This window comes from Hemicordylus capensis, chromosome 3 (genome assembly GCF_027244095.1).
Source record: "Hemicordylus capensis ecotype Gifberg chromosome 3, rHemCap1.1.pri, whole genome shotgun sequence".
NCBI classification, from domain to species: domain Eukaryota; kingdom Metazoa; phylum Chordata; class Lepidosauria; order Squamata; family Cordylidae; genus Hemicordylus; species Hemicordylus capensis.
The window spans coordinates 137,502,977-137,517,835 of NC_069659.1; the positions used below are offsets into that span (position 1 = coordinate 137,502,977).

The window sequence follows — 14,859 nt, forward strand, 5'->3', positions numbered from 1 at the left end:
CGTCGCGGACCAGCACCGGTCCGCGGATCGGCGGTTAAGAAACACTGCCCTAGACAATCAGCCAATGGTGTTGTGAAGTTCTGTTTTTTGCAAAATTGTTGGCATGTTGAGCTAGGACAATGAATTCTACCAGTGCAGTGTAGGCCTTAGGAATACTGGACTTGGGAGACCCAGATTCAATCCTCCTCAGGGACAAAACTTACTGAATTTACCTAAATGCAAAACTAGTCCCACCCCCATCCCCAAGTTTCATGTTAGAAATCAGGGAAGCCATCCCCTGGCCTTGTGGTAGCAAGCATGACCTATCCCCATAGCTAAGCAGGGTCTGCCCTGGTTGCATATGAATGGGAGACTTGATGTGTGAGCACTGCAAGATATTCCCCTCAGGGGATGGAGCCGCTCTGGGAAAAGCATCTAGGTTCCAAGCTCCCTCCCTGGCTTCTCCAAGATAGGGCTGAGAGAGATTCCTGCCTGCAACCTTGGAGAAGCTGCTGCCAGTCTGTGAAGACAATACTGAGTTAGATAGAACAATGGTCTGACTCAGTATTAGCATCAAATGGGTCAGGGGCATTGCAAGATTGGAGTGGGCCTAGAGACAAGATTTTAAAATGCCCCCCCTCACTGAAGCTCAGCTCATGAAGTAAAGAAATCTTAAATGAGGCTGAATAGTGGTAACAAAAAAGCTTAGTAAATGTAGATAGACAGATAAGATTAGATTAGATTAGATTAGAATAGATATAATACCTATGTGCCACAATAGAACATCATCCTAAGTTATTTTTAAAAAGGTTTTGTAAATTGTGCAAGTCATTTAATGATACCAGAGAAAGACATGCTGTTCTGGTAGCTCCAGGTCTTAACACTCACATCAATTTCAGAGGATGAATACAACTAAAGGAAGCCTGGGCAGGTGCGTGGCTGGGGGAGTCATTCATGTGACTTTCCTCCCCCCCAGGCAGTGGTCCCCCAGACAACTTTCTTCCCTTGCCCTATTATAGTTACACCCCTGAAATGGGTGCAGACCAGTCAAAAACTATGTTAACCTTAAAATACTTTTAAAAAGTTGGCCATGGCATGGATGTGTTGGGAAAGACAAGAGAGAGTAGGCACGTGTTTGTAAAAAGAAAGAGTTGCTTTCTTGAGAGGCAATAGTGGTACGGAATTCTTTAATGCTGGGAAGGGGGAAGGGCTTAAGCAAGAAAGAAAGAAAGAAAGAGAGAGAGAAAAGCTGTTTTTCATAGCTACCTGCTCTAGCTGGGGTTCTTCTCTCCAGTTGGCTCAAGCATGAGGTGAGCAATGAGGTGCACCCAACAATGTCAGGTGGAGAGTCCAATAGTAAACCAAGAGTGCAAGAGCGTGTTGCCATTTCAGAGGGGGTTCTTATAGACAAAAACATACCCCGAGGCATGACTGGAGTGCTTTTCTAGATCAAGCTTTGACAAGGCGTTTCTTTAGGAAATGTCTAGTATTTGGGGATTCTAGCTCCAAACAGGCATGAACATTTTGCAAAACAGACATACAAATATTAAAACATACAAAACAAAATATCCCTCAAATACTGTCACAAATTAATCAGAATTCTACATACTACGCAGCAATAAGATAGTTCTAGACAACATACATGAATATTCACAGTTTAATGTAATGTATTTATCCCATCAGATTAAGAACTCAATTAATAAACAAAACCAGATTGTTAACCATTTTATACAATATGAATAGCCTGCAGTCCTTCTGCTCTCTTGGAGACTGGTGGATCCAGAACATTCCAGAATGCTCTGAATAATTGTTTGGAAATCACAGTGTAGTGCAGTGCAGCACAAGTTCTCAGCTGGCCAGAGCTGGGAGTTAGACTGAAGAATCCCAGGCTAAGTCCCTTCAGCCTGGGATTCAAAGGCAGGGAGGGAATTGGGGTCCGAGGACACACGTTCTGTCATGTACACCTTTGAACTTCATTTCTCCTGCCAAAAAAAGGTCTTTTAATCTATGGAAAAGCGGTATCCCTTGCAGATTATAGGGTGTATGTGTGTGTGAGAGGGAAAGTCAGCTGGAGGGAAATAGCCTAGGAGAATGCATGTCCCTCGGCACATACGGTAATTCCCACCCTTTAAGCAGTGAGGACTGCTTCTTCACATAAGGGGCAAGGGAGCATTAGCCTTGGGAGATCATTTTCCTCTGAGATTATTTCTGTGAGTTCTCTCGCACACATTTTTTTAATGGGTCCACACTGTTCTTTTTACTACGGTCTTTGACTAATATGAGAAAGTGGCTGGAGTGAGCCTAGTATTATATGGATAGCGATTTTATTCTGCATTTCTGTCAGTGTCAGTTTTCTGATAGCCATCTTGAGTGAACCTGGGTGAACATGGTTTTTAAACAAATCCCCTCCTTCCCTCTAAGTGAACTATAAATAAAATATAGTATATTTTATAGTATAGAACTATAAATAAATACAATGGAGCAGCTTATCCAGAAAAACTGAGTTTTTACAAAAGGAGGATCCAAGTACTAGTGAAGGGAATGATCTGTACTTATTTAGAGCAACACAAGTTTGAATGTGGTGTAGTGGTTAGAGTGTTGGACTAGGACTAGGGAGACCTGAGTTCAAATCCCCATTCAGCCATGAAACTAGCTGAGTGATTCTGGGCCAGTTATACATCTCTCAGTCTAACCTACCTCACAGGGTTGTTGTGAGATAAACACAACCATGTACACCACTCTGGGCTTCTTGGAAGAAGAGCAGGATATAAATATAATAAATAAATAAATAAAGTTATATAATAGTAGTAGTCTTATGTTTATATCATGATGGCGATGATTATACAATATACCTTCCTAAGACTTGCTTTACGTACTGTACTGCATCTGAGTTTATACTTGGATGCTTGATCCAACTATGGTCATAAATGCATAGAAGCCAACTTTCACACAAACATCTGTCATTGGACAACAAGCAACATGTTAAAATGAGTTCTTCCTCCCCAATTCAGCTACCAGTGCAGCAAATGCAGAGCCCTGTCAAAAAAATGGGCTATCTACTTGGGAGGTAAAGCAGATTCAGTGCTCAATTTTTCTTTCCTGCTAAAGAGTAATGATGGTTGGTTTTCTTACACAAATGTACTTATGATACCCTAGCTGCAGTATGAATCCATAGCTGAATCAGGGCCATAACTGTTCTTTTCCTCATTGGTAAAATACTCTCAATTTCTTTTATTCTTTTAAAACCTGTTTTCCAAAGGGAAGAAGTCTTAGGAGATGTATATCTACATCCCTAATAACTTTTGTTTTTAACAGTTCAATACAAACCCAGTTTACAGCAAACGGGAGGGTCCAAGTGGATCCTGATGGAGTTATTTTGATTTTTAATGCACCACCTAATGGCGCAGCGGGGAAATAGATTCCATTAAATTTTCTTTAAAATTCTTGATTTAACCGGGAGGATTAGTCTTGGTTGTTTACATTGGTATTTTCCTAAATATCAAATGAGACAAGTCATCAGTGGGGGTGAAAACACCTTTGAAGGCAGCCATTAAATGACTTGTGAATCAATAGACAAGAGCATTTATTGATTTGTAGACAACATCATGATTATGTACTTAAATAATCTATAGCAAAACCTCCTGGCTATCAAATGTTTTCTTTCTGCCTGACACACACACGCACTCTAATTGCCACAGAGAACGTTTTTGCTATCTATTGTGTGGAAATGCTAATGTTCCTGTCTGTGTACCTATTTTGGTACAAAAAAGCATTCTTTCAGTTTAATGCATTTCTAGGAAATCTATTTTTTTGTGCTTGCCCACCCAGAATTGGTGGAGATGCTGCATGTGGACATGTTTAAAGGGAGTTGTGAACAGCTGCAACTCTTTGCCTCTGTTCCATTTTCCGGATGAAATCCTTCCCTGCTGGAGTGGATATTGCAGAAAGAGGCACCTCATGGTGCAAATAGCTGCTCGAGGGGGGATTTTTGGCAGGAAAATGGTGGGGATGAGAAGGGTTACATTTCCCCTCCACCTGCACTGCAGTCTCTATTGGATCACCCCCTGCTATTTTTAAAAAGGGGGGAATATTCAGGAGATGGCGATGTGTTTAACATCTCTTCTAGTTTAGCCCTTAACCAATAGAAAATGCTAGGTGGTGGGTTTTTTGGGTGTGTGTGGTTTTTTTTTACAATGATGCTAACCATATTTGAATATATACAGTGGCTGCCATCCTGGCTAAATTACATGACAGAAGTCCTACTGAAATTTAGTCCTTTAGAGGATCTTCTAAGTAGTACTCTTGAGTAACTTAGTCTGGATGTCAGTCACTGAGGCTGTTCTCACGTGCAGCCTAACCCAGGCTAGGGAAGCCGAGCCTGGGTTCAGGGGCGCACCTAGGTGATTTTTGGGTCTGGACCAGCCCTTCCATGAGGCCCCCCCACGAGGGCCCCCTCCAGCTGTGAGGCCCCCTGAAACCTACTTCTGGGGCCTCCTGCGGTGATTGGCGAATCTGTGTGTATGTTTTTAAATCAAAGATGCTGCTGCCACATGGCTGAGGAGTGGCTGCCAGGTGGGGTGGGGGGTAGCCATTTAGTTGACCTCCTCCTCTCTCCCCCCCATCAGCTGCAGGGGGAGCAACCTCTGGGCACGTCCTCTCGGCCCAGCGGCTGTAGTGAACTGTGGAAGCGCACCTCGCAGTTCACTAGAGCTTCTGGGCCAAGAGGATGTACCCAGAGGTTGCTCTCCCTGCCGCTGCCACCGCCGGGGGGGGGGGAGAGGAGGTTGACTGCTCAGCTACCCCCCCCCAGCAGCCACCCCTCAGCCATGTGGCGGCTTTGATTTAACACCCCCCACACACACACATAGGTAGGTTTGCTGTGGTGGGTAGGCGTGGGGTGGCTGTAGGAGGCCAGCCAGATATTTGGAGGCCTCCCTGGACCTTGGAGGCCACGGACCAGGGCCCCAAGGTCTGGGGGTTTGAGCGCCTATGCCTGGATTAGGCTGTGCATGAGAACCACCAGGATTGGGCCCAATCCCAGCAGGGTAGCACTGCCTAGCCTGCCTTCTTAGCCTTGGTTAACGGCATCAGCATGCCATTAATCCAGGCTCCGGGATCGTGTGTCTCCTTGGGCTATCTGTTCTTTGCAGGATTTGTGTACTCAGATGCTAGTGACAATGTTCTAAAAAGACAGCATTCTAGAACCACAAACAAACAATTTCTGCACCTTGTCGGTGCCTTGGGATAGCAAACTAATCCAGAAATCTAACTGAGAGTTCTAAAATGGATAGTTTTAGTGCTACCATCAGTAGTTGGCTTTAATATAATTCCCATCATATTCCAGCTTCGTATAATAAATCACCTGGATCAGTGTTTTTCATTTCAAGGTCTGCAAACTAGTAGTAGTTCCCATCAGCCCTAAGTGCAGCTACCTGATAGGCCTGTGTGAAAAAGCAGCTGAAGCCAAATATACCAGGCAGCCTCCTTGGCACCACAGAAGTAGAAGTAGCTCCTCTCTTAGCTGGAGAGACTCCTGACTCTCCACTAGAGCCTGCACCACCTGTGGGCCTTGCTGACACCCAGAGGTCTGGTCCTAGCTTGACTTAGCTGGAGAACTTGGTAGGTATTGCAATGGCATCATTTCTGCTTTTCATCCAAGCAGCCTGATCTTATAGACAGAGTCTGTTGCACTAAAGTCCATTGATTCCATTCACTCGCTCCCAGTCCTATCAACAGAGTTGACTCTTTGCACCCGTTTGAGTGAGATCCTCACACGTTTTCATTTATTCTGCCTCATTAATTTGTGTTGGAACCTAGATAAAGCACATTCATGCTGTTATATTACAGTTAATGGCCCAATACATTTTAAAAGCAACAGCATTCACTATGAGTAATAGTGTTTCTTTATATAGTGTTGAAATGCTTTGTAGCCCTACAGTAGCAAAAAGAGAGCACTGATTTTTGGAACACCTGTGCTTCTGGAATTATATGTGTCACAGATGGTGTTGCACAGGGAAAATCACAATGAGTCATGTTAGTGAAATCAAATAAGACACAAAGATAAAAATGTTTTTTTACCATGCTCAAGACCAAATCACACAACAATTTATTCCCATGTAAAGGAAAATAGACTTACTGCATTGTGAAGAATCTAGGCTGGATCCTGTGCTGCTGCAGTAACTATTGAAAGTGACCATGTGGGATGGATGGATTATCTAATTGCTTCCCATGTCAGCATCACTCAACCCTCAGGGAAGGATCACACAAATGTGGAAGTAACTGCACCCTTTGCTAATATAAGCCCTTCTGAAAAATGCACTGAAATTGTTAACTCCCAAATGTTCTGTTTTTGAGAACGAAACCTAATTCTCAGCATTTGTATAAAGGGGGTGGAGTGCAGTTTTCTCTGCCTCACAATGGTTTTTCAAGGAATGTTTTCAAGAAATGGCCGTTATGAAAGAATTAATCATTATTTTGAAGGAGTCATCATGCCTTGACCCAAGTTAGTTCAAATATAATTCTATCAACTATCCCAGATGAGGAATGCATTTTCACTAAAACAGGTCCTGAATAGAATTTTGAAGATTTGCCTTGAATGAGAATAACTCTGTGATTGCAAACATATTTTAAAGCAAAAAGAAATGAATAGACCAGGGTTTCTTAACCTTGGGCCCCCAGATGTTGTTGGACTACAACTCCCATCATCCTCAGCCATAAAGACCATGTCTGTGGTGATGGGAGTTATAGTCCAACAACATCTGGGGGCCCAAGGTTAAGAAACCCTGGAACAAACTATTGGTTCTATCCTAGAGTTTAATTCAGAGATTGAGAAATTGAATTCCCCTTGACACTGTAGTTGTGCAGAAAATGGTATGTCACTCTCTGCCCTTTAAATTTTGCGTCATGTGGAATAACACAGTCTGACTCTGATTATGTTTTGTTTTGCTTCTGGCAGGCATTGTTTCCCTGATCTCGCTGGCTATCCTGTCTTACGAACGTTACAGCACACTCACCCTCACCAGCAAACGTGGCTCTGACTACCAGAAGGCCCTGCTAGGAGTTGGTGGCTCCTGGCTCTATTCTTTGATTTGGACAGTACCGCCTCTCATTGGCTGGAGCAGCTATGGGATTGAGGGGGCAGGTACCAGCTGTTCAGTCCGATGGACCTCTGAATCACCAGAATCAGTTTCCTATATCATTTGTCTCTTCATATTCTGCTTGGCCATCCCAGTAATGGTTATGATATACTGCTATGCACGCCTCTTTTATGCTGTCAAACAAGTAAGTGGCATTATGTTGGGGGCAGAATGTTGGGGGCAATATGCTAAATCATTGTAAACCGCTTAGAGAGCTCCGGCTATAGAGCGGTATATAAATGTAAGTGCTATTGCTATTGCTATTGCTATTATGGACAAAATCAGATATTGTATGATGTCTGTGAAAGCAATGGTGTTTAAAACTTGCCATTTACATAAACATTAATTATGAAAAGCTTTTAAAGAAGATTGTTTTCTCTTCTTTCCTTTCATCCTAAGGCTGTACTCTTATAAACACTTACTTGGGAGTAAACTCCACTGTACTAAGAGGCCCCTATTTTTTCTGTTTCTTTTTTAATTTGTATTCCTCTAAACTAATTACAAAATGAAGTTTTATATATAAAAAGGAATAAATAGGATATTTTGGTTCCAATATAGTAGAAACTGGGTCCAATTAAAGAGACAGTTCAAACATTTGGATATACTCTTCCACCCTTTTTTCACTAGAGTGGTCAATTTTACAATACACAAGCTATTCTGTGTCCTAGTGATGTGCACCAATTGTTTTTTGCTATTTGATTTGACCTCGAATCAAATAGCCAAAAGTCAAATTAATTCTTGGTACCATAGCAGGCCAGTTCGAGTAATAGAATTGGAAATTTGTGAAAAATTCATAAATCGCCCATAAGGAACAATGGGGAACATGAACCACCCCATTGTTCCCTATGGCTAAGTCCTAGGGACACCAAAATGAGTGGGATGGTAGAGCATGATCCTACCTACCAACCATCCAACCTAAAGAACAATCGGGCAGCCTGGCAATTTTTAGTAATTTTTTGAAATATCTGGGTCAGCAAGTCATTGACCTACTAACCCAGATAATAATTCAAAAATTTATTTAAAATCACCTGAATGCCCAATGGTTTTGTGGGTTGAGTGGTAGGCAGGTTGGGTCATAACCTAACAACCAACCCACTTTGGTGTCCATAGGACATATCCATGGGGAACAATGGGGAGGTTAAAGTTCCCAATTGTTCTCTATGGGCAAAACAAGTAGAGTGCACACATTTTGCAACCATGCCTTTCAGAGAAACAACACTGCAGAAAAGAAGCACACACAGTCCCTCTCAATACAGAATACCACATTTTGCCAAATGCACAGTCCAAAGATGGCCAAAAAAGAGTTACTGACCCAGAATCTACTGCCAGCCACAGTGCCTGCACTGCAGTAGCATCATAATATGATACAAGTTGCTCTCTCACACACAATTATGACTCCATCATCACTTGCAACAACAGCCACAGCACAGCAAAACCCTTAGCAGCCAGCAAGCATAGCCATAAGCTCAACTATAGCAACATCTTCAGCCACATTTGGTTTAATTGAATACACCTTAGAATGCAGACTGCAGAGTAGACCAGAGCAGTGAGAGAAGCAAAAGTTAGTTCAATGCCAAACATGGAGCTCATCTCACAGCAATCACCAAGAAAATATTACAGAGAGAGAGAACGAACTGAGCTGCTACTGTCCATTTCTCGCCACAACAATACCATCTCACAAACAGATCAAACCACAACTCAAGGGAGGATAACCCCAGGGCCTCAGATTGGTGCTGTGCTGACAGCCTGACACATGGGTCAGGGCACCAGTCCATATCTCATCATCAGCCATGGTAGTGGTGTGTGTTCGTATGTGTGTTAAATGGGGTGATTTGAGTTCCCCATTGTTGCCTATGGGCGAAAGAAGCAGAGTGCACACATTTTGCAACTCTGCTTTGAAAAACTCTACAGAACAGAAGCACACAAAGTCCCTCCCAACACAGAATAACATATTTTGCCAAACACATAGTCCAAAGATGACCAAAAAAATCCGTGACTTGAATCCACTGCCAGCCACAGTGCCTGCACTGTACTAACATCACGTTTGGTACAGAATGCAGCAGCCAGATTGTTCTCTGGGTTTACCCGAAGGGACCATATTACACCAATTCTAAAAGAACTGCACTGGCTGCCAATATGTTACTGAACGAAATACAAAGTGCTGGTTATTACCTGTAAGGTCCTTAACAGCTTAGGTCAAGGGTACTTAAGAGAGTGCCTTCTCTATCATGAACCCTGTCGCCTATTAAGATCATCTGGAGAGGTCCGGTTATGGTTGCCGTCAACCGTGCCTTCTCTGTGGCTGTCCCAGGGCTTTGGAATGCGCTCCCTGCTGAAATAAGAGCATCTCCTTCTCTGTTTGCTTTTAGGAGGACCTTGAAGACGCACCTGTTTCCCCAGGCTTTCAATTGAAATTGAAATTTTAAATTTTAATGTGTGTTTTATTTTTATGATTTTTATCTGTTTTTAAATGAATTTTAAATGTTTTGTTTTTTTATTTTGTTTTAATTTGTACATTGCCTAGAGATTTCTATACTAGGCAGTATAGAAATGCAATAAATAAATAAATAAATAACAAAGAAAACCATTGTGACAAGACCCTCCCAACTCAACATTTCACCTCCCTGCTGTCCATCAATGCTCCACTCTGTCCCTTCCTCAGCAATATCACACATGAGATTTCAGATCTCATATGACATTTTTGTCACAGGTTTCCTTTGTTATTACCTGATCATGGTTTCACTAGAGGGACGTCCGACATATTTTGTTTTTACAGTTTCTTAGACTAAAATAGACTGCTGACTTTCAGCTCAGTCCCTTGCTGAGTGTGTTTAGAATGTTGAATCATTCTACATACCAAGCTAAGTGGATGCTTACCTTTCCAGTAAGCTTACCATCACATTGTTATTTTTGTTCCAAAGTACTCCTTAAGGGAATTGTATCACCTACGTTTCTAGGGCTTTGTAACTAAACATTTTTGAGATGCTGGGATACTGGATCCATACTGCTCTTGGCTTAGAACTACAGCTTAGCTAAAACTGTGCACACGGCCTTTGTGTGTTTTTTTCTGCAGTGTTGGAACACTATCGCTATCTGGTGATTTTTCAATATTCTTTGAAAGAATGTTTCTTTATTCATTTACTTTTCCTTCACTTGCTCTCAGTAACATCATCAGATTGCCAAATCTGATTGGTTATGTAGCATTCTGTCATTCATTGACCCTGAATGTTCCATGAATGGGCAACCAGGGGAACCAAGATTGCGAAAAGGTAAATATTCCCACTATTTATATATTGGGGTGGGGGTGGGGTGAGGACAGGTGGTCTACTGAAAATGTGCCCCACTAAACGTGTGCTCTAATGAACTTGATAGTTTCTACTTGAAAACTGAAAATATTATGTGACACAACTTTTAATTATTCCACTTTCATTTCAGAAATTAATCAGGCATTCTGGTCACACTCTTCTAGTATGGGAGAATCCCATTATTGGCGGGGGTTCCGTTCTGGGGGAGGGGATAGCAAATCCATTAATAACGGGGCATTGGGGCAATGGGAAACATGGAATTAGGTTTCCAGATGCCAAAAATCAGCCCAATATAGGCCCAAAATGGCCCCTACCATGCTGCACTGTTGCCCATGGGGACGAAATTCTGACAAAAATGACATTTCTGCCTCCATTTTGAGCCAGAAAATGCCTCCTGATCTCTCTGGCAGTCAAAATCCCGATCCGTGGATACGTGGGTTTAACCCTTTTTTCTCTGTCTCCCTCACATATACTAAGGTTGAGTGCTAATTACCGAACTGTGGATATACGAAACCACGAGTGCTGGACCCGCGGATAGTGAGGTCCTCCTATTTAGGTGTTATCTTTAACAAGTTCCTGTACATACATGCTGTATGCATAATGTTTGGTATTGCTTGCAAGCCTCAGCTCATTCTGAGTCTTAGATTTCCTGACACCATACCTACAGGTTCAGGCCACTCTTTTGTATTATTTCTTGATTATATGTCCCTCTTTCCATCTCCTCTAAGTGTCCTTTTTGCGTCTCAGCTATTCAGAGAATAGTTTTCTTGTTTCTCTGTGCATCCACATTGATTTCCTGAGATGTCTTCAATTTTCCCTTCTCATGGGAACTGTTTGCAGTGGTGCCTTTTGGTGTCTTGCTTTTCCACCCCTCTCTGGCACTTCTTTCCTTTAGGATTTCTAGTCATGGGACCCTACTTTATTTCCTCTGAGCTCATTTATAGTCAGCTTTTCTGAAATCCAGGGTACACATCAGACTTGCTGCAGTTTTCCCTCCCCTTGATATCATTAATTCCAAAATGGCATAGTCGCTCTCCCCCAGGGTCCACCCCACATTCACTTCATCAACCAAAGAAGGGTCAAGTCCAGGGCAGCCAACCCCTTGTTCCATCTTCTGAAGGAAGTTGTCAGCAAGAGAGGTAAAGAACATATTAGACCTCCCACTCTAATGGGCTAATGGGAGACTTCAGCTATTCTGACAATGGGCCAGTTGGAAGTCTGACACTCCTAATCCCTGGCAAATTTGGTAATTTGTCCAAGGAAAGCATAGTCCATGTTTTTTTGTTTGGCCAAGTGGTCTATAGTGGACTCCTGCAATGTCTCTTTTTATTCACTTTTATTTTTTATTCACTTTTTTATTCACTTTTACTTTTATTTCTCTCTCATCTTATTTTTACCCAAGCACTTTCAACTGGGCTTCCATGGATTCATGGATTTCATGGATTTCTGTGCAGGTGTAGACATTCTTTACATGATTGATTGATTTTCTTTTTTATGGCCTGAGGCCAACAAAAAAGGTTAACATAGTTGACAGATTCTTTACATGTAATCTTCCTTTCTGTTGGGTCTATTTCTTTTGAACAACTACTTATACCCTTCAAGTACTATATCTTGATGAGTCCCGATCACCAAATTTCAGTGATACCTGTCAGAGCACACTTTTTATTTATTTATTTATTTTTACATTTATATCCCGCTCTTCCTCCAAGGAGCCCAGAGCGGTGTGCTACATACTTGAGTTTCTCCTCACAACAACCCTGTGAAGTAGGTTAGTCTGAGAGAGAAGTGACTGGCCCAGAGTCACCCAGCAAGTCTCATGGCTGAATGGGGATTTGAACTCGGGTCTGCCCGGTCCTAGTCCAGCACTCTAACCACTACACCACGCTTGCTTTTCTGTGTTAGGATTTCCGGTTCCCTCTGTTTGTTTCTATACATCATATACTTCATTTCCTATACTTGTTTGTTTCCTATACATCAAACAAGCCAGAAGACGGTGATACCACACTAATGCATAATTAGTGTGGTATCACCGTCTTCTGGCTTCTTTGACGTAGTGACTTGTGAATTTCTGAGTGCCTCCTCCCGCATTTTGCTTCTGCCTTTGACACATGTTTCTTGTCCGTGGTACTTGGTTTTATACTTGGTACTGGTCTCCATTCCCCATTAGATTCAGTTTAAACGCCTTCTGATGAGGTTTGCAAGGCTCCTGCCAAATACATTCTTCCCAGTACTTATGTCCCATTCCTCAGCCTGTTCCCAGAGTCCTTCATATAGGTAACATAGGCCATGGTAGAACAATCCAAACCTTTCTTGATGATGACACCTTCATAGCCAGCCTATATATCCTGCATTCTCCTCATGCATCTTGACCTTCCATGGGAAGGATTGCTGAAAACATGTACCCCTAACTCCTTCACTTGCACACCCAGTGCCTCGTAGTCCCCACAGATCTGTTTTGGGTTTCTTCTGGTGGTATAATTTGCATAGGTCACCACAACACTTCCCTCATTGTCTCTTGTACTTGGAGCTCCTCATCACTTGGTCGGTCTGTCACCCCTACTTCCTTGCTAAACTCCCAACCACAAAAAAACTCCTTGAATTCTGTGAGTAATCTCCTGTTTGTAAGCTCCCTTATCTCTGTGTGCCTCTTGAGAAAGAGTTGACCTAGACAGAACCTTCCTGAGCTAAGGAATCTAGGGATGCCTTGTTAGAGGCAGAAGTCAGATACATATGGGGAAAGCCTCTGTTTCCCTCTGTTTCCCTCAGAGGGAAAAATGCATCCAAATATATAAGGAAGAGCTACATAGTTGTGTTTGTTTGTAAGTGAAGTGCCCTGTCTAATCTTACTTGGCAAGCAATCCTTCCTGGAACAAGATATTTGTAAAGAACTTTTGCATTTCTTTAGGGTGGTTGGATGAATGTGTAGTGACAGGATCTTCAGCATGGGGATATCACAGTGAATTTGTGTCTCTCTGGGGATGCATGCATCTAGTTTATTTGTTGGATAAATGAGCTTTTATTTTACTTGAGGGCAAATTAAACATTCTGTAAGGGTGCAAAGGGAATTGTGCCTTAGCAATGAACTCTTGCAAGTTTTTGTTCTAAAGGGGCCAGCAATACAGCTTGGATGCAACTTGGTTACTTTTGCAGCAGGCTCTTGAAAATGGAAAGTATACGAATCAGTACCATCTGGGGGGATGAATGATCATTGTGATTTTGGACCAGGTTTACACCGCTAGAGATGGAAAATAGATAATAGAATTGTAATACTTCCAGTTTTCAGTTTTTATCATGCTTTTATTTTCCTGACCATGGGGCCTACAGCAATGGTGTTTTAAAAGCTTTTAAATGTTTTTAAAATACAAAAAGGATATTCCCACGATCAGCCGAAATCAGGCTAGGGGAGCCTAGCCCGATTTCGAATGATCGTGGGAGCCACTGGGCTCACAGCCAAGCCCAGTTGCCTCCTGGCAGTTAACCCGCCTAAGTACCCCTCCCCTTAAACCGGGTTTGCGGAGCGAGCGCTCCACAAACCCAGTTTTTCTGATCATGAGTAGCTGCAGTGCGGCTCCGTGCCATGGCTACTCATGAGTAGACCCCCGGAGGGGAGGTGAAAAGCTGCCTCCCGGCTCTGGGGGTCTCTCCAGTATGCCCTGCATGCTCTCGCAGGGCATCCTGGAGCTTCCAGGGGTCGCGCAGCCCCTGCTGGATCCGTCATGGAGCCGGCAATTGTGTGGGCGGCCGATCCGGCCACCCAGGGCTCCCGCCCTGCTCGTGTGCAGGGAGAGCGGGCTTAGCTTGCTCTACCCACTTCCCTTCCCAAACCGGGTCTCACTGATTGTGGGACCTGGCTAAAAAACTACTATAAGATGTTATCAATATTGTCAGAGGTATTGAAATTGCAATGGGCAGAAATGTCCTCCAAAGATTACCCCATGGAGAGAGTACAACAGCTTGTTCATGTCATCCTAACCCTGAACCTAACTTTTTCCTTTGCAAAAATAACTGCAATTTTACCCCAGTTGTTTGGGGTAGGGATAAAGAAGAGATTACAAACACAGAAAGCTGTAAGTGCAACAATGCTTATCATCTATTTTCCATCTCTAGCTAGGGTAGACATTGCCAAAAATTATTGTGAGTATTTGTCCCCTGAGATGCTACTGATGATCAACATTTGTGGGCCTATGATCAAATGAACTGAGGCCTGTTCATTTCTGCCTGTTCCTTTCTGCAGCCTCCTAGTTCCTACGATGCTTGAAGTGCCACTAGAATCCATTCATGCCTGTTAGTGTGGTCGTTACCACAAGTGTGAATTAAAGTTTGACTGATTTCTGGTGGTTCAGACTGAGTACCGTGTGTGTACATGTGTGCACACACAACATATACACAAACACACATTGGATTTTTTCCTCTCCCTTTGGATAATGACATACATTGCC

The 14,859-nt window shown here is 42.8% G+C and overlaps 1 protein-coding gene across 1 annotated transcript in view; it reads left to right on the forward strand.

Annotated features, from left to right (window-relative positions):
• The window catches only part of LOC128349603 (parapinopsin-like), a 95,591-nt gene that overhangs the window by 28,187 nt on the left and 52,545 nt on the right, over positions 1 to 14,859 (forward strand). Inside the window, exon 3 of the mRNA XM_053306203.1 lies at positions 6,935 to 7,260. Coding sequence (XP_053162178.1) covers positions 6,935 to 7,260 — 326 coding nt within the window. The remainder of the gene's footprint in view (positions 1 to 6,934; positions 7,261 to 14,859) is intronic.